Raw genomic sequence first — 19,427 nt, forward strand, 5'->3', positions numbered from 1 at the left:
ATTGATTATGTTCCATCAAGTCAGTGTTGACCCTAAGCAACCACATAGATAGGCCTTCTCCAAGACAATTCCATCCCTAACCTTTAGTGCACCCATCACCATTGTAACTGAGTCCCTTCACCTTGCTGCTGGTTTTCCCCTTCTTCCTTCCACCTTTCCCAACAACATAGACTTCTCCAGAGAGCTGGGTGTTTGCACTTATTGGTTGATTGATTGATTATGTGCCATCAAGTTGGTGTTAACTCTTAAGGTTCACATATATAGATCTTCTCTAGGATGATGTGTCCCCAACCTGGTCCTTCAGGTCTTCCAATGGTGCAGTCATTGACACTGTAACTGAGTCCATCCACCTTCCTGCATATTGTCCTCCTCTCTTCCCTTCCATCTTTCCCAGCATTATACAATTCTCCAGAAAGCTGGGTCTTCACATTGATTGATTGGTTGATCACTATCAAGTTGGTGTTGATTCTAACCACATAGATATACTTCTCCAGGATGATCTGTCCCCCACCTGTCTTCAGGTCTTTCAATGGTGCACGAATTGCTGCTGTAATTGAGGCATAACTGTTGATGTTGATTGTCCTCTTCAAAGACAGCTAGGTCTTTGCATAATGTGTCCAAATCAGACAATATGCAAACCCACATTAGCATGGCTTTGAACATAGCCCTTAGGATTTCTACAACATGGTTTATAATTGATGTGTGAAGCCTTTGATTATGTAAATTGTCCCTGGTTGGGACTCCATCAATTGTATTACTTCATCAATTGTATTACTAAAAAAAAAAAAACCTGATTTCATTGATTAAATTCTTCAGTCTGTCATTCCTATAAAAAATAGACCCCTCTGTTCAAATAAATATCTAATTAAACTTTCTGAAAGTGAGACTGACCCCTCTCTTCCTCTGAGGCTGTCACTCTTTCCATTTCACTTCCCTTTTATTGGGTCCTGATGAGCTTTGCTCTCTTTGGCTATCCAAGGTGCAAAGATGGCAATTAATATTTTACACACCTTGCAGTTGTGAAAGCATAACATGTCATGTATTAAGACTATTAACAAAGATCTCAATGAATACTGCTTCCACACCTCACGGAGTGCTTTGTCAAAGTTTATTCTGAGTTTAACCATTAATTCCAGAGGCTATTGACGAGGGCTATTCAGGGAGACAGATTGTAGTAGCAGAGAGAAAGGCAGAAAGAAAACAACCATGTCAGACGTTGGGGAAATCATCAAAGCTCTCAATGATTTTGGAAGGTTCCAGCGTTGGCTGGTGTTGATGATCACTGTAACCACACCTGTCATTGGTTTTCATATGTTCAGCCAATTATTCATGGTAATTCCGGTGTCTCATTACTGCAACACGAGCTGGTTGGACACCATCAGCTTGAACTTGACCGAAGAGGAGCAGCTGAATTTGACCATTCCCCGAAAACCTGATGGGACCTTAGAACAATGTCTCATGTATACTCCCGTGGACAGCAACCTCGAGACCATCCTGCAATCTGGATTGAATTCAACAGAGAAGTGCCAAGATGGATGGATCTATCCTTCTAAGCCAAAACCTTCTCTGGTTACCCAGGTTTGGACATCTTGTTTTCTTCCTGAATTAAATGTTAGGCTTTTGTATAAGACCAGGAAAACATGCCAGGAGTTAGAAGGCAAAATAAATGAGAAAGAGTGAGCTTGATATTGGGGTAGAGGTGGTCCTTGGGCAGCTGACTGCAACTGGTAAGGAGACTGTAATTCCCCCACACCTACATAGAGTAGCCCTTTAAAGACCAGACATTGCATCTAGTCCAGAATACTGAATGAGGTGATGAGTGGTTTTTTTGAAAGGAACACCAGATCACATTGTACAGACCAACTGTACCAATTGTTAGTTGCTTTGAAAGCCTAATGAACATGCTCATGTTGGGGACCCAAAGTTCAACAGAACTTTGGTCATGGAGTGACTTCCATCCATATGGTTCATCAGGCTTCACTAGAGATCTCAACATTCTGCTTCTTCTGTCCAGGCTTCCTTCCCAATCAGATTTGGAGCAGCCTAAAAAAAATGATTTGACCTGGGGCTTGCCAAGTTTGAGAAGCACTGCATTATATTATACTTTGGTAAACCCTCCAGAGCAGTTAGGATTAGGTGACATATCAATTTCCTAAACAGATAAAAAGTTTAAACCATAAGAAAAAGATTTAAAATCTGTGGGACAGCAATGCATTTGCCTGGCCAACTCAAGGTCACAAAATTGATGAGGAAGCTTTTAAATTGCCAAGAATTCTTAATCAGACAAAACCTTTTAAAAAGCCAAATTAGTCAGGAGGTTGGAAAGTTTGCCAGTTAGAGTCGTGATGGAAAGTGAGAAGAGGCTGGAAAGATTCACTCTAGGATTATCAGCTACAGTACTGAGTTTCCAAGTTGTGGCTCCCTTCAAGGAATGTTAGGTTTTAGGGCTACCCAATCTGGGCTACTACAATCCAGATGACTTCCAGATGTCAGCAAAGAGATCCAGAAAAATATAATGCCTTGCTGCCATTTAGTGATGGTCTGAATGTTTGCAACCCAAATCTGGTAGCCCTCTGTGAAGAAACAAATCATAAAAGCCGGGTTTCAACTGGAAGCTGGCTCAGATAGAAACCCACAGCTTCCTTGGCTGGTAAAAAACAAGAAATTCAACCTGAAGTCACATTGCTACCTAGACTGCTACCTGGAGAGACCATAAGTGAATGTTGGCTTCCTGGTTTGAAGAATGTGAGACTCTTCCTCCTGCACCTCATCTTTTTGTTACCTACCACCACAGTGAAGGGTCCTTGAGAATTCATAAGTTTGTACTCTGTGTTTTGACTTCTAGCTGCTTTAATAAAATGCCTGACCTCTTAATTTGCTTTAGACCTCCAAACTAACCATGGGTCCAGCCACAGAGCAATGCTAAGGGCTGGAGAGCCACAAGTTTGGCTTAACAAGAGGACATTTGTAAGAGTTGCCACCACCTCCCCTGAGGGTGTATGGAATTCTCTAATCCAAAGTTCCTCCTTGGGGCTCCCCATGCTTTTGGGACAAAGCTCTAGATGTCCTTCTGGGACAGCCATGCTTGCTTGCCAGCTATTAGCATCCTTCAACTCTGCCAGCCCCTGCACATTCTGGACCATTGCTTCTCAGGATACCAGGAGAGCCAGTCTGGTGCAGGGGTGACGGTGCTGGACTAGAAACCAGGAGATTGTGCATTCTAGTCCTTCCTTAGGCATGCATGCCAGCCAGGAGACTTTGGACCAGTCCCTCTCTCTAAGCTCAAAAGGCAGTGTAGTTCATTGGGAAAAATGCTGGACTAAGAGTGAGGAGACCCAGGTTCTAGTCCCTCCTGAGCCCCAGAAGCTCCCTGGAGACTTTTAGCCAATCCTCCCCTCTCACTCCAAGTGCTAGTTTGGTGTAGTGGTTAAAGGTGCTCCATTAGAAGCTGAGAGGCTGGGAGTTTTAGTCCTGTCTTAGGCACAAAGCCAGCTGGGTGACTTCAGGCCAGTCCTGCTCTCTCTCAGCCCAACCCACCTTACAGGCTTGTTGTTGTGTGCCAAATAAGAAGAAGACTTGGAATATGTGAAGAAGTGCCTCTAAACACCAGGAACACCTATTGCTTACTATTGAATATGAGCAGAAATCTTCCCCAGCTGGTGCTTTCAAAATATCCTGCTACTTTGTGTTATGTTGAGAGTGCCCTCTAGGGTATAAATCTAATAAATCTGGCTTTTCTAATTTATTATTATCAGCATTTTGATGCCTCTCCAGTCTGCAATCGGCAACATAACAGCAAATGAAAAACAGCAAGGATGACCACAATGTCACAGGATGGAGACATTGGATTGGATGGGTGAATTAATCAATAAATGATAAATATTCATCCCCCAGGGTGAAAGAATAAATAAATGCTATCCAGCCAGCCTTAAGAAACTCCCTCCAAGTTGGAAAAAAACTAAAATACAGAAGGCTAATTCTCACTGCTGAATGTTGGCTTACAAATCCTGTAGTGCAACTCTCCTGGAGCTTGTATCATATAAAGCAGTGTTGTCAAAACTTGGCCACTTTAAGATGAGTGGACTTCAACTCATGCATGGCAGGCTGGGGAATTCTGGGAGTTGAAGTCCACTCATCTTAAAGTGGCCAAGTTTGGACAACACTGATATAAAGGAAAGGAAACTTTCTGCAAACTAGAAGATGCAAGCTTGCTGGAAAGCAAGGGGCATTGCAACATAGCTGCCTATTCAAAAATGCAATATTTCTCTGGCAATTTGAAATGGCCCAGCCTAAATATTTACTATGGTTTTGTCCCTCCTCTTCCTTCCAAGGAGTTCTGACTAGGGTCCAAGCTAAACTTCCCTACCCCTTAATACCATCCTCACAACAACCCGATAAGGTATAGAGACGGAGAGAATGTGAATTGCCCAAAGTCACTAGGATTCTTCTTGACTTGAGCCATGGTTTGAATCTGGTTCAGCTCAATATTTCTGGCTGTTGACTCCATGCCATCTTCTTAAGCAGTGTTTCTCAACCTTAACTTTAAGATGTGTGGACTTCAACTCCCAGAATTCCCCGGCCAGCAAGAATTGATTCAATTCCTGGTCAAGCTCTCCTTTAGCTTTTCCCCATCACCACGTTACCAAATAGGTGTAATGTAGTGGTGAAGATGTTGGAGTAGCTCTAGGGAGACCCAGGTTCTAATCCACTCTCATCCATGGAAGATCCCTGGGGGACTTTGAACAAGATGCTCTCTTCCAGTTTCACCTACCTCAGAGGGTTGTTGTGGAAAACTGGTGGAGGGGGCATTGTGAATGCTGCTTCAACTTCTGAAAAAAAGGTGGGATATAAATCTAACAAATAAGAGAGCTAAGGTGGTGTCAGTGATAAGGGTGTGGGAGACCCAATGTTTTAGCCCACTCTTGGCCATGAAAGCTGCCTGGGTGACTTTAGGCCAGTAACTCAGTCTCAAACCAGCCTAACAAAGAGGGTTGTTGTGGGAAAACTTGGCAAGGAGAACACTACATCATCTGCCTTGAGCTCCTGAACAAAAGGCAGCATGTAACTCTAACGAATGAATGAATAAAACTGACACATAAATGCGTTCCACTCTGCGATACCTGCAATGAATAGATAATTGTAAATCATATATTATTGTTCCAGTAAATATTTACCTGATAATAAACTCATTGAATGAGGTTAATGGAGTGAAAATGAGTGAAAGTGGGAGATTCATAGCTAAATTAGAATCGTGAGTTTTTCCTTTGGCTTTCCTGCTTTTTAGTTCTTAACTTTTCTAGGGAGGAATGCTGTTGTGCTGTGTTTCCAAGGTACTAAGATCAGCCTGGATTCTCTCTGTAGCAACTCTGGTCCTTTCTGGTTGTGTACACGCCAGCTGATTAATAAGTGCTGAGCAGTGATTTTGAAAAGTGCAATTATTAGCACATCAGCAATCGCTGAGATGGAATTATGACCTGTGAGCCCTTTAGTATGTGAGATTAAAAGTTGTTTGATCTGATGAAAATAGTTTCGTTTGAGTTGAAAACATTGGGGTAGAGCCCAATCAGGATGCAAGAGAACCAAAATGATGTGAAATTAGAAACTGGAATGCTACGGGAGGGGGAAATGTTGACATTTACAAAGAAGAATAGTCATAACTCCAAAGGTCTTCTTGGCTGAATAATGTAAAGGATGATGGAAGGGAGGAAAAGAGAATTTGTTAGACTAAATTTTATTATTTATTATCCAGGAGATGTTGTCCTAGGCTCCAGGCCACATAATCAACTCCCAAGAAGCAGTCATACCATTTAAAAAGGGCTGCCATTGAAAACTGGCAAAGTTTTGATGGTCTGGTCAGAAATCTTAGCTATAGTGGGTAAGGTTTGAGCTAGATTTTGGCACCAGGCATTCTGATATTTGTATGAGGTGGACTTGGGGGCTGGAGATGTTATTGCCTTGCAGGGTATGCACAGTAGGGATCAAAAAAGTCCAGATGGCAAGTGCACCCGTGCAATTGAAGCCCCTCCCCCTTTTTATGTGCATCGCCCAAGGATGCATGCAAAAAGGGGTGGGGTTTCAAACACATGGTTGCAGCCACCATTTTGATTTTATTTTTTTTACCTCCTTGGGGACACCCCTGCTTGAAGGCCACCTTGCAAAAATGGAAGGCGCTAGGTGCCAACACACGCATACAGTGTATTGTGTGGCTTTGAAGAAATAAAATGTGTGCCTTAAAACTATGCCAGGCCCCAGTTTGTCCCTTAAAATCTCTTCAAAACCTCCTTTCTTATTTTGGCCCTATTTGCATCCTGGCTCTAGAAAGAATATGGGGGACTACAGCAATTAGAAAACATATCTTCTGTAGACGGTTCCCAGAATTTCCCATGAAACAGAAGAAGCTGGCTTTTCCTGGGTATTTGGGTTGGCACTGTCTACTGCAGTGTTTCTCAACCTTAGCCACTTTAAGATGGGTGAACTTCAACTCCCAGAATTCCCCAGCCAGCCTTGCTGGATGGGGAGTTCTGGGAGTTGAAGTCCACCCACCCATCTTAAAGTGACCAAGATTGAGAAACACTGGTCTACTGTATTCAGTTTATCCAGAACTCCTACTGTTTTAAATTTGCCTCTAATCCCAATCTACCACTTATGGGACTTCCTACATGGAGATACTCAGCCATTAAGAACCGGTTCTTCTGGATCAAACTAGCCAATCCAAGATCTTGGAATGCTGATGTTCAGTAGTAGAGGGACATGAGAGAGACCAACGGAGTACCATTTGTCCTGAAGCATTGTTAGGACTCTGCTACTAAATATATACCATGATGACGGAATGAGTTTCTCCTCTGTCTGGTCGCCTTCTAGTAAAGCAATTTTCCTTTCCTTCCTTAAGTTCAACCTCGTATGCGACAGGAAGGATTTAATTGATATCTCACAGTCCATCTTCATGTCGGGCCTCCTTGTTGGAGCAATGGTGTTGGGGCCGTTAAGTGACTGGTAAGAGGGCAAAAACAATTTCAATTTTCAGAATGGAGGGCAGCAATTTACGGGTGGGAAGGAACTGGTGAAGCTACAGAACAGAAGAGGTTGGTTGGAAAGACCATCTTTCCACTGATGGGGTCATAGGGGTGGCTTCCAAAAACAGGCAACCTTTATGACCAGATGCAAAGCCTTCACACTTACATGCATGGAACTGAAGCGGGGTTGGCTACGAGGGAGCAAAATGACCTGCTTCTGTCTTTGCTGGCATCAAACCAGTAGCAGACATGGAATGGAGTAACCTGGAAAAGGTTAGATCAAGCTGTTTGGAACTCTTGTATTTCACTAAGCAAATTTATGGAACTGAGGGATGGCACAGTTGGGTGGTTGGGTATTTCTCTTGGGGGCTCATCCACCAGAGAGGTCCATTTCTAAACACATTCCATCTCCTCCAAAAGTTCTGTAAACATCTTTGGTTGTGACTCTAAGCTTAGAAAGAATCGTTCCCTGTAACAGCAGACATAACAGAACATTTTTGTCCTTCAGGTATGGCCGACGACCCATTGCCTTGTTTTCTCTGTTCCTTGAAGGAGTGTCTGGAGTTGCTGCAGCCTTTGTCCCCAATTTCTACCTCTACTGTGCACTCCGATTTCTGCTGGGGGCTGCTCTTTCTGGAATCACAATAAGCAGCGTAGCTCTGTGTAAGACCTTAACCTAACCCAGACATGTATATTTATTTATGGTGATTGTTGTTGTCTATGATGATTATGATTATTATATTATACTGAGTTTTAAATCTTATGTTATCTTTCCAAGAATTGACTGAAATCAATCAATCCATCTCCTCTCCCCAGATTCCTGGGAATTTACATCTATACATCCATATCCTTTAAACAAAGTTATGCCAAGGACAGCAAATAAGTAGGTAAAACAAGGAAAGGCAGGAGATAAGAGGAAAACAAGGGAAATACAGCTAAATATAGTTTACACCCACACATTTATTCTGTCTCAATCTGTAGAAACCATCCTTGCTTCTGTTATACTATCTCGTACATTGCCCTTTATCTTTTAGACGTCTCACCTCACCGTTTTTGAAGATTTCACCATCTCCATCCAACCACAATTCTTGACCTTCTCCTTCCCCTCAATCCACTCACATTTCCTTCATAACTTCGTTTTGCAATTCAGCCATCATTCATTCTCTCTATAGTGGTTTGCTCTTATGGAGACCGTGAATCCCAAACTCAGCTCTGCTTTAATTTCTTTTGCTAATCCAACTTTCCTTACAGGCACTGAATGGGTTGGAGTTGCCTATCGTCCGCACACCATTATCATCACTCATGTGACCTTTGCTTCTGGACAGATGATCCTGGCTGGCTTAGCTTATGGCCTTCAGGACTGGCGGCATCTTCAGATTGCTGGCTCTGCCCCAATTTTTATTTTTTTTTTCTACATATGGTGAGTACTGGGTTCAAAAAGAACCCCAGGTGCTGGTTCCCTTTAAGGATCCCTGCTTTGGTTGGATGTGCAAAATGGCCTTTTAACATAGTACTAAATGGCTTCTGAGCTGTGTAACTAAGAAGTACCATGTAAATATTGGAATGCATGTGTGTGTAAATACCCACATACACACCCAGACACAGACACAGACACGCACAGAGATAAAGGAACTGTAGAAAGCTTCGCAATGCAGCGAATCCCTCTTCAGGATGTTAGCCAGCCCTGTTGCTTTTCGAAACCATAGGCTCTTTTATTCTTGTGTGACCAGCACCCCCTAACAATCTGGGGTTTTCCTTTTCAGATCGTTCTGGTGTCACCTACCAACACAGCAACCTTGCTATTGAACTCTTCCTGTAGATATTTATGAATAAGCTGAAAAACTTTCTTGCAAGACTTCTTCAACACCTGCCCCCTCTGCCCCCCCACCTCCTGTCTAGTTCCCTCCAGCAGTTTTCAAACATGGTGGGGAAGAAGTATTTTGGCCCTTGTGGGAGCCCAGGGCCTCTCTGTCTCTTCTTAAAAGAACCAGAAAAAGGTGCCTCTGCCTTAAGAGACTCGTTAACTTCAGTGTTTGCTCTGGGCCCAATAGATGTGTGACTTTTTCACACTTAGAAGGGTATACACTGACATGCATTTTACGCATATATATCTACCAGAAGCCACATGAAGGAAGGAAGGAAGGGAAGGAGGGAGGGAGGAAGGAAGGAAGGAAGGAAGGAAGGAAGGAAGGAAGGAAGGAAGGAAGGAAGGAGGAGGAGGAGGAGGAGGAGGAGGAGGAGGAGGAGGAGGAGGAGGAGGAGGTCAACTGAGGACAAACAAGCAAATGAAAAACTGTTAATTAAAATTAATTCCATGTAAAACAACCATTGTTTATAATTTTTGTGCTAGCTTTCTTGGGTAGGGCAAGAAAAAGTGGGTTGTTGGTCAAAAAAATCAAGATGGCAGCTTGCAAGGCAAAGCCTTGCCCCCTTTTTTTCATGCACGGCCACTTGGTTTTGGCCCCATCTTGACCCTTTTGGCTCCCACCCCACTGGTGGCCCTGGAGGGTGCAATTGGATGCGTTGATTGCCCTTAAATGGTCCACTGTAAGATCAGTTTGAGGAGTGTTTTGTGCCATATTTAATTGGGATACCATCTCTCCAAAATCAAAATTATTTGCTTACTTGCCATCCGAATGTTTTTCAGGGTCCTTCCTGAGTCCGCTCGGTGGCTTGTGACAAAAGGGAAGATAGAGGAAGCTAAAAAGCTCCTCCAAAAAGCAGCCTCTGTGAACAAACGAACCATCCCTCTGAAACTGTTAGAGCAGGTGAGTTTTTATTTTCCGCTCCTGCAAAGTTATTATCGCAGGGATCGATAAGAGTCAAAATCCAATGTAGTTGGAAACAACTCAGGGTGGAGAAATTGTTAGGTGAGGAGAAGCAACTTCCAGACGTGCATTGCATAATGGTATTTTTTTCCATTATATGCTGGTCCTTCAATAGTTTTTGGCTACAGTTCCTGCTCTTGATGTTCAGAAACTCTGCCTGTAAAAAGAGGAGTGAGGCTTCCTTCAGGTGGGCACAGTCATCATCTTGACTGTTCCCCTTCCATCAATGGATGCCCCGGGGTATTTTGGCAGGGTTTCATTGGGGTGCTCTTTTATGGAGAGTAGTATTCGTGGGACTTTTGCAGATCAAGGTAGCATCTAGTCAGTTTGAGGACTTCCCCTAGCCTCATGGGTTCTGGTGTTCCAGGCCTAGAGACTAGCATAAAACTATCCAGTTGCTTAAATTGTCTTTAAATCCTTTTTTACAAAGGATCAGGAAAAGATAAATCACATCATCTGCATAACGACATTATTATGCAAGTGACATAAATACTGTAGACATGACAATATTTTGTATTTAATGAACATTTGGGGAGAATGGACATCCCCTCCCCCAAACAGTCTGTTGAACAGAGATATTGTTGAACTTTGAATGATTTCTATTTGCCTTTCCTAACATGATGCCTTCCAGAGGCATTGGACAACAACTCCCATCATCATGCTGAGCGTGGCCATAATAGTTGTAGTCCAACACATCTGAAGAGGTAGTTTGAGAAGGCTGGATAGAAGTTGCAGGGGAAGCAAATTCCCCAAGTAGCAACAATGAAAAAGAGAGATTCCCCCTCTCACTTTCATTCTTTCAATTTCTCACCTCTTACAAAGCTGAAACCTGAAAAGAAAACCAAATCAGCAACAGTTTTGGATCTCCTCAGGAATCCCCATTTAGCGAAGACAACTCTCGTAATTTCCTCACTCTGGTAAGTATATTGGGTCTTTCATAGATGGGGTCAAATGCTTGGATGAGAGCCCCAAATTCCAGCTCAACATGGTTCAGGAGATTCCCTGTCCTGAAAACTGTGGAAAATATTAAGCTAACTGGGCTAATCATGGGCTCCAGGTATGGTACAACTCCACCTCAATAAAGGACTTTAGATCCTGACCTTGGGGAAAGTATGAGATAGCTGCTAAGGAAGGACTTGGATACCAGACTACGTAGGCCAGAGATAAAAGGCAGTGTGAGAAACTCAAAATAACCCCGCCTTGATTGTGTTTAATATAAGATGGGAGAGAGAGAAACTCAGAGAGGCTTTCAAGATTGATGTCATCCCTTTGAGGTTGGTCAGGTTAAGAAACAGACATTGCAGGTATTCCAGGAATGCTGCTCTATTGCTATAGAGTATAATAACCGAATCTTGAAAACCAGCCTCAGGGTATAATATCCGAATCCTGAAAACCAGCCTCAGGGTATAATAACTGAAAGTCTATTCAAGATTCTCTTGTCCAAGTCCCTCCTTTAGGGCCCTCTCATACCTTCCCCAAGGTCAGCTCTAAATTCCTTTACAAACTCCTGGAATTCCCAGCCATTTGTATCATGCTCCCGTATTTCCGGCTGCCGTTGCTCTTTGGCAGGGGAACAAATAAATTTAAGCTCAATTGCCTGCAGGAAGAAGTGTTGTAAGAATGGTTTTATAACAATAACACAAGAGCTAAGGAGAGGGTGATTTCTGACTGAAAGGAACTCTTCTGCTGGCTGTTTAGTTTTCCCATTTTCCTCTTCTGGTTAAAGTGCTGAAGAGCCATGTCATAATTTCATGCAGCTCTTTCAACTGAGCAGAGGAGTGGGTTTGCTGCTCCCCCCGAGTCATACTTTTTTTTAGAACATGGCAATACAAATACATGCAGGGCGAACTAAGGGCAAGGATAGATAGCAGAAGAGGAGTTTTCGTTCCCTCTTCTGTTGACGAAGGGGAAATGCTGATCTATGTCGGAGGCTGAAGTGTGCTTTGCATGAGAGCAATCCTGAGAGTGGGGGCTGATCAAGGATTAGTGAAGCAAGCGATGTGACCAACTGCGTAAGGATGAGTGAAGCAGGTTTGACAAATGTAATAGAAATGTATCTATAGGAAATACATGATAGGAATAGGCAACACTTAGGCCCTACCTAACTACATCCTACCAGGAGGCGAGTCTAAGAGCATGTGCTCTGTGTGTGTGTGGCCAGGAAAGAAGGCAGGGGAAAGTAGCCTCAGATTAGCAATTCCTTAGACTAGTGTTTCTCCACCTCATTGACTTTAAGATGCGTGGACTTCATCTCCCAGAATTCCCCCAGCCAGCATGCTGGCTTGGGGATTCTGGGAGTTGAAGTCCATGCATCTTAAAGTCAGTGAGGTTGAGAAACACTACCTTAGACCAAGAGCAGGCAGATGGGGACACAGAACTAATCCTTAACTCTCTGTCTACTATCTACTGCCCCCATGTGACAGGAGGTGCTGAAGAGTCAATGGCCTTGGGTTTACACTTCCCACAGGCAGATACTCCAGAAATATTGATCGTTCTTGGTATTTTGAGCAGAGCAGCGTGTGAGCAATCAGTTGATGTAAACTGGCTTCCGAGATCTGGGGAATGAAAACTGGAAGAGCCTTCAACACATGGCATTTTCCAACAATCCGAAGGACCCCAGCTAGGAAAAATGGTTTCCTTGAGAGGTTGAGAGCTGAAACCAGCTGAAAGTAGATTGCCAGAGTGTGATGGTGGGGTGTGTTTGTGTGTATGAGATTTGCAATCAAGCCTCTTATTCATATAGCTATTTGAATATCTCTCCTGCAAGGTTTTCATACATACCTGTAAAAATAGCACTGACTTGTGGAATAGGGAGGGGAAATGTGGTATTCATCAACTCTGTGTTGTTCACTCTCCTTTTAATGGTAAAGATTTCTCCTTCCGTCCTTCCTCCCTCCCTCCCTTCTCTTAGGTTTGTCAATAGTTTGGCCTACTATGGATTAAGCCTGAATGTTGGTAGCTTCGGCTTGAATATCTACTTGACACAAGTCATCTTTGGGGCTGTTGAAATCCCAGCCCGGATCTTTTGCATCTTCCTTATGCAGTGGTTGGGGAGGAAGAAATGTCAATGTTTTTGTCTCCTCCTTGGGGGAACCGTTTCTCTTCTGATCACCGCCGTTCCCAAAGGTGTGGATTGAATTAAGAACATTCAGGGATTCCCACATTTTGCTAAACCCTAATTGTGGAATAGTTCATAACTGGTTGGGTTGACGTATCCCACTAAGTTACAGATCACGATAGCTGGGCTTCCATGACAGGCTAAGTCAAAAGCAAGCAAACCCAATATGTGAACTAGACCTTGGAAGGGCTGGTATTTTATTTAATAAAGCTCCCAATGCTTTATTATTAATATTTGTAACGAGAGGCCTGAGCAGTCTTAATCACTGTGGGTCCTATCTGGGTCTGCTGGCATATGTAGAGAGAAAAAGGGGGTTACCAGGGCCTGTTAAGTTCAGTAAATTTTCTTGCCTCCTTTTATTTTGGATTTTCTATCACTGGTTTTTCTCCCCAGATTTGCCTGTGGTGATGACAATGCTAGCTGTCCTTGGAAAGTTCACCATGGCGGGATCCTTTTCAACATCCTATGTGTATTCTGCAGAGCTGTTCCCAACTGTTATCCGGTGAGGCGACTTGATTAACCACAACCACAAGCAAAATAAAATAACGTCTTAAACAAGTACAGTAGAGTCTCGTTTCACCGACCTTCGCTTATCCGACATTCCGTCTTATCCGACGCCCCTAAAAAAAACACAACAACACGCATAAATCGGCGACGAGAAAAGTGTGCCGCTTGTTTGCGAGCGTGAGTGTACTCTTTCTTGTTGCTCCTGACGGTGCGGCGCCGCAACGCAAAAATCGATTGCAACAGGCGCAGCAGGCGTGCGCGTCTAGCCTATGATTCATGTGTCGGCCATGTCTCGCCTTTCCTAATGGTCGCTCAGTGTAGTTTGTTATTGTATGTGGATTGGTTTCTTTTATTTTTTTTTTTACCACACTCAATCATTACTGTGTGTTATCCGACATTTTCACTTATCCGACGTTCTGCCGGCCCGTTTATGTTGGATAAGCGAGACTCTACTGTATTGTTAAAAATAAGGGGATGGCAATGGTTCTCAAATAATGAGTTTTCTCCCACCAGAAATAAACACAATTCTGTGGGGGTTTCCCCACATGTACCGAAGAACACCACAGGCAACTTTTTCCCCACCACGTCCCCATGATGTTGCCTTCATCTCATCTCTAGCCCAGACCAAGAGAACTTTAAGGTGTCCTTTGTTCTTCCAGGGTTAAAGTAATATTTTTTCCCTCTAAGCAGGCACTATTTTAAGTTTTGCTCAGGGTGCCAGATGATGTGGTTCATTGACTATGCCTTTGATGGGGTAGTCCGGGGGGCTGCCCAGCTCCTACTGATCAGTGTAGGCTGCTATAGTGTAGAGGAATGAATGCCTTGACAAGGAGGGAGAGATGAAACAGTTGCTCAGCTCTGGGAAAGTAGACAGCATGAGAAAGTATAATGGTATGTGGGAGACTGGGCAAAGAGACGCAGCCAAGGGAACGGTCAGATAAAAGGCAGCTGAGCCCACAGCAGGAATGTGGGCAGGTAAAGAGGCTCAGAAGGGACCCTCCCTAGTTTTTTGGGCTGTAAAGGGGATGGGGGGAGAGAAATATTTTCAGACTTGCATGATTCTGTTAATGTAACAGTAGTAGTAGTAGTAGTAGTAGTAATGTAAAGTAGAATTAGCTCATCTGGTCGTGTTTCCTGTCTGGTCTACCTAGTATGGCTGACATAGAGAGACTCAGAACAGCCCCAACTTGACTTTGTTGTCTTTCAAAAGAAACAGGAAAGATTTTGGACAGGCTTTCAAATTTCTGTTACAATACCCTACAACAATAAAGTCATACTCCTGGAATCCCTGCAGTGTGTGTTTCTTGACCTGCCCTACATCAAGAGACTGACATATAGGCACTTCCCTTCCACCTCTCCAGTCTCTGAGCGCGATCCTCCAGGGTTATCATTCTTTGGACAGACAAATCATCAGAAGACCTTGTCAAACTGGGGTTTCCACCATTCTTACAAGACCAGTGGTGGCAGTGGAAGTGGGGCTGCAGAGAGAGGGGTCCTGCTGTCTCTCTGTACTTCACAGCACAGCCCTCCCCCCACATTGGGACTGTCAGCTGCTGTTCGGGTTACCAGCCACTCAAGGGTGATCTGAGGCTGGGGGAGGTGGGAAGAGAAAGCAAGGAGAGTTTAGCCCTCTGTCAAAACTTTCTGTCAATCATCACACTGCTATGAGGATTTTCCCACTGGCTTGTGATGTTAGGAAAGTGATGGGAGGGCAGGCTTTCTGCCTTGAAGGACACCATCCTCCATGCAAACCAGGATAGAGATAGTGGATTGGCGAGGGGGGAACCAAATCTACATCTGTTTTGTTTTCTGCTGGTGCAAAGACAGGACTCAGGAGAACACTTGTCAGAGAAAAGCCTTCTGTTGTGACAGGATGCTTCTTGTCATAGACATTTTAGGAGGACAGCCATGTTAGCCTACAGTGGCAAAAAGTCAGGAAGAGCCTGGTGGCACCTCTTCCGACGCACCTTTTGTGAGTTGCAGCTGCTTCTGCCCTTTAATAAAACATATGTGTCGGAAAAGTTGCTACCAGACTCCTGAACTGTTGGGAAACGACCATCTTCAAGAAATCCAGCAAAAGAATGTTCACCCTGTTGGACAAAGCTGCTTCTTTCTCCCTGTTTCACCCACTCCTCTGTTCTGCTTCCCTAACAGGCAGACTGGACTTGGAGTATGCCAGATGACATCCAGGGTGGCTGGAATAATCTCCCCATTGGTTGGTCTCCTGGGGAAATATCACACCTCTCTCCCCGTGGCGACCTTCGGAAGTGCAGCCGTCCTTGGTGGAATCTTTTCTCTCCTTCTTCCAGAGACCCTTGGCAAAGAACTTCCCGATCATGTGGATGATTTGGCCCACAAACCAAGGCAAGAGCTGTGGGGACTTCTGACACTAGCTCGATACCTTTTTGTCTCTCTGAGGTATAACAGTTCCATCCAGAGGTCAACTGTTCTGACGCTCTCTGTCCAGTTCAGTGGCAACCAGGGGTGACCACAACAAAGCGGCAAGCCGTACTGTGCAGTGCTGAAACCCCTCCTTCATGTGCTGCACATGGCAATGTGGGGGTGGGGGCTTCCATAGTGACATCGCTGCACATGCTCAGACAATGTAAACCACATCTTGTTCCTCGCTTGCTGGCAAAAAACAAGCCAGCCAACTCAGCCACCTTGTTTCCTATCGGTAATTGCCAATTTCTGGCTGAGAACAAACCATCTGCAGTTTGCTGTAGCTGGCCTGTTTTGGGCTGGCAAGAAATAATTAAAGCGACTGTCTTTCTTTCTTTTTTGGCCCCCCTCTCCTTGGATCTTTAACAAATTTTCTGGGAATCAAGTTAGGTCAATTAACTTCATTAGGTATGATGTAGGCAGGCCTGATAGTAACACTAGGCTAACCTTGGCTTGGAAGCAAAGCTAGCTTGGACCTCAGCATCAGGGAATTCCAGGGCTGTAAGCTAGACTGGGAAGACAAAAACACAATCTGGAAAACGACAATTGCTAACCACTTTGGTATGATTGCAAGGAAATGACACTGATGTGTCCAAGTCACCTGAAGTTGAGCTTGACCTGAAGGAGATTGTGTGCAGTGTTTCCTGCAAGGCATGCAGGACCTAAATGGCTCAGTCCTGCCATGCCAATTTTGCATCCAGTGGTGTCCACAGGATTGATGCTTTCCTCATAATGTCAGGCAAAATCTGTCACTGTGGAGACGCTGCACCTTCAGTAGATATCAGGACCGAGCTTTGAATCTGCTTCGCCATGCATGAAGATCACTTGATTGCAGCATCAAAGGAAAATCTTCATGGTTGAATGAGATGTTCCACCTGATGCACCTTCTCACCAGAACTTTTCAAGGAAAACAGTTTGCGCACTTAGCTGCCAGGCAAACAGCAGTCAGCAATATAGCAATATTTTTAAAGATGAGCAACCGATTTACCCATGTTTAGGCACTGCAAACATCAAGGGATGAACAAGAATGTATGAACCTGCTCCTACAATTTCTTGACCGTCCTTGTGCGATGAAAGGTTTCAGGAAGCCCAGGTTAAAGGATTTAAACTTTAAATCTTGCAACATTACTTTGAGCTGTGATCCAAGGATTAGGTACATATTTCTGTTGTATCAGGTATAATGAAATCTAATTGTTTTTCACTTTTCCCATTTTTAGGCAGAGCCAAGCAGCCAACAGCAGCGTGGAAAATGGATGTGCAAAACCAAATAAAAACAATAGCATTAGTGGAACGATAACAGCCACACGTTTCTAAGCTGGTGCCAGGACTGATCCAGTGTGTCAAGGATAAAGATTGGAGAAAACCTGGTAGATTTCTCTGTACTGTGAGCAGAGTGGGTTAAGCAAAGTGACTGTCTTTTACACATTAGGCTAAAACATAACATGGTTATGTGGTTTGGCTTAACGTGTTCCATGAATCTAACCTGTGTGGACTGTAAGTTGTGTCTTAGGCCATAAAATGATGGATAAGATCAGCCAATGTTGGTTTAGTCAAGGAACCGTGGTTTAGCATAATGTGCGCACCAGGATATCAAGTACACCAGTTGCCTTCAATGGGACTTCTTTTGCTAATAATGATTAATCTATCCTCTTGGACCTATTCTTAATGTAGTGCCAATTCACTAATCTTCTTTAAAGCTTTTTTTTTAGTTAGTTAGTTTGGATTGTTAGTTAGTTTTTTTTAAAGGAAATCAGTTTAAACTCTGGTTAGTTTATAATTCAGTGAGTTAATTCTGTAACCACATGCAAGACAGAGAGGAAAAAATGAATCAGGGTTAACTCTATCCAGTTTTAGAGAGTTGTGAAAATACAGCCAGTGATTCTCTAGGATTCAGAAATCCTTTCTATCCTGGAGACTGAACCTGGTGCCCTGGCATGAGATGTATCTACTCTACCTTTAAAGTCTGTACCACATGAAAACCAAATATGCAATTAGCAATTGTGTGGTTGTTTTTAAAGGAAATTGTAGGCGAGGACCTCTTGTTCTGGAATGGGACCAAGGGCTTTAACTTTGCCCCCTCCTCCAGATGATCTCAGTCCAAATTGTCACCATTCCACACCAGCAATTTACTTTTTGTTCCTGACTTTGGTTTGGAAGAAGTTTGGAAACTTTTTTTTTAAGGAAGAGGTTGGTTGTGCTCTTGAGTTGTTTGTTCTACAGGTCTGCCACACCCAAATCTCTGGAAGTTCTTTGATTCTCCTAAATAAGGCTTCCTTTGGAAAAAAAACCATTTCTTCAAAAAGAAAGGTTGGTGGTGAGTGCCAACAAAATTGAAGCCAAGAAATGCAAATGTTAAGAAGGAGGAGGAGGAGGAGTATTTAGGGCAGAAATATCAAAACGATATAAAAAAAAAATGCTTTGGTTGCTCATCCCCCCCAAGCTAAGGGGGCAACCCACATAAAAAGCAGCCCATGGAAAATTGAATATGCTCAGTAGCTTTCAGTTAAAACAGAAGATGGACAAGGAGGAGATATATAAAATGGGGCTGGGAATCCTCAGGCAATGGTATTGAGTGTTACAATAAAAGTATTACAAATATACGACTGTGTTGATTGTCAACTGCAAATTGCTAGTCAGTATGATGTTTATAATGTAAGACAAATCCTGAAGGACATCATTGGCAATATAAGGACAACTCATAACGGTACAAACTTCCTGTGTGATTTGGGTGGAGCTTATTTTTCATCCAGTTCTCCCCACGTCCATATTATTGCCACAGCTTTGATTACCACCACTGTGCACCCACCACAGTGAGGTTTCTGAGAACTTGTCAACCAGCTGCTGGATCAGGATTACATGTGGTGATGAGTTAGATTCATGCTGAAATTGAAATCTGGGCTGGGGCCCTTTGGAGTTATTGTCCATCCTTCCATAGGCCAATATATATGGTATTGAAAAGAATGTCCCACTATCACTTTTTGAATTGATCCCAATGAGGGATTGACTATACCATGAAAAGTCCTTCTGAATCATATCCCAGCCTATCTAGAAGAACATCAGAAGCTTTTGAGAAGTTCAACAGAACCAAAAGGGTCATATGTTCTCTATGCAGTTAATAGTGTAGGTTGTCCACCAAGGCAAACTAACAGACACTGTCTTCTAACTGGGCCTGAAGCCAGATTGAAATAAATCCATGATATGTGGACTCCTGAAACTGACATGCTATTGTACATTTCAACATTTTTACCAGTCATGGAACATTGGATAAATTAATATAATGGGCTTCAGAGACTCTATCCTCCTTAGGGCAAATGGAATCACACCGTGGGGTTGAGAGGATTTCATGTCACATCTTCAGCAGGTCATGTCCAGATTCTTGTATACACCAAAGAAGGCAAGGTGAAGCACTAAAGGTTAAATCTTACCTTACCAAGAATCTCTCTGCACTCTTGGGCTGTACAGATGGAATAATATTCAGTATATCTGGACAAGGAGGGTCCAAAGTTATCAGTTGGACTT

At 43.4% G+C, this 19,427-nt stretch overlaps 1 protein-coding gene across 1 annotated transcript; it reads left to right on the plus strand.

Moving 5' to 3' along the window:
• The first annotated feature begins 934 nt into the window (after nt 1-934).
• LOC103066375 (solute carrier family 22 member 13-like) lies at nt 935-18,508 on the plus strand. The gene is made up of 10 exons (XM_007430779.4): nt 935-1,578; nt 6,890-6,993; nt 7,522-7,676; nt 8,265-8,433; nt 9,661-9,781; nt 10,664-10,758; nt 12,753-12,967; nt 13,353-13,461; nt 15,621-15,830; nt 17,126-18,508. The coding sequence occupies exons 1-10, from the start codon at nt 1,207-1,209 to the stop codon at nt 17,220-17,222; spliced, it is 1,647 nt and encodes a 548-aa protein (XP_007430841.2). The 5' UTR covers nt 935-1,206; the 3' UTR covers nt 17,223-18,508.
• The last annotated feature ends 919 nt before the right edge of the window (nt 18,509-19,427 follow it).

The sequence above is a fragment of the Python bivittatus genome, unplaced genomic scaffold (genome assembly GCF_059951505.1).
Source record: "Python bivittatus isolate LINGU-HERP-01145 unplaced genomic scaffold, Pbiv_v1 ctg000610_np1212, whole genome shotgun sequence".
Classification (NCBI taxonomy): domain Eukaryota; kingdom Metazoa; phylum Chordata; class Lepidosauria; order Squamata; family Pythonidae; genus Python; species Python bivittatus.

Bases quoted from the DNA above. Each gene is read 5' to 3' on its own strand.
- LOC103066375 (XM_007430779.4), top strand. From the start codon at position 1,207: ATGTCAGACGTTGGGGAAATCATCAAAGCTCTCAATGATTTTGGAAGG. The intron at 7,677-8,264 runs GTAAGACCTTAA...CTTTCCTTACAG, and splicing joins AATAAGCAGCGTAGCTCTGT to GCACTGAATGGGTTGGAGTT. The intron at 13,462-15,620 runs GTGAGGCGACTT...CTTCCCTAACAG, and splicing joins CTGTTCCCAACTGTTATCCG to GCAGACTGGACTTGGAGTAT.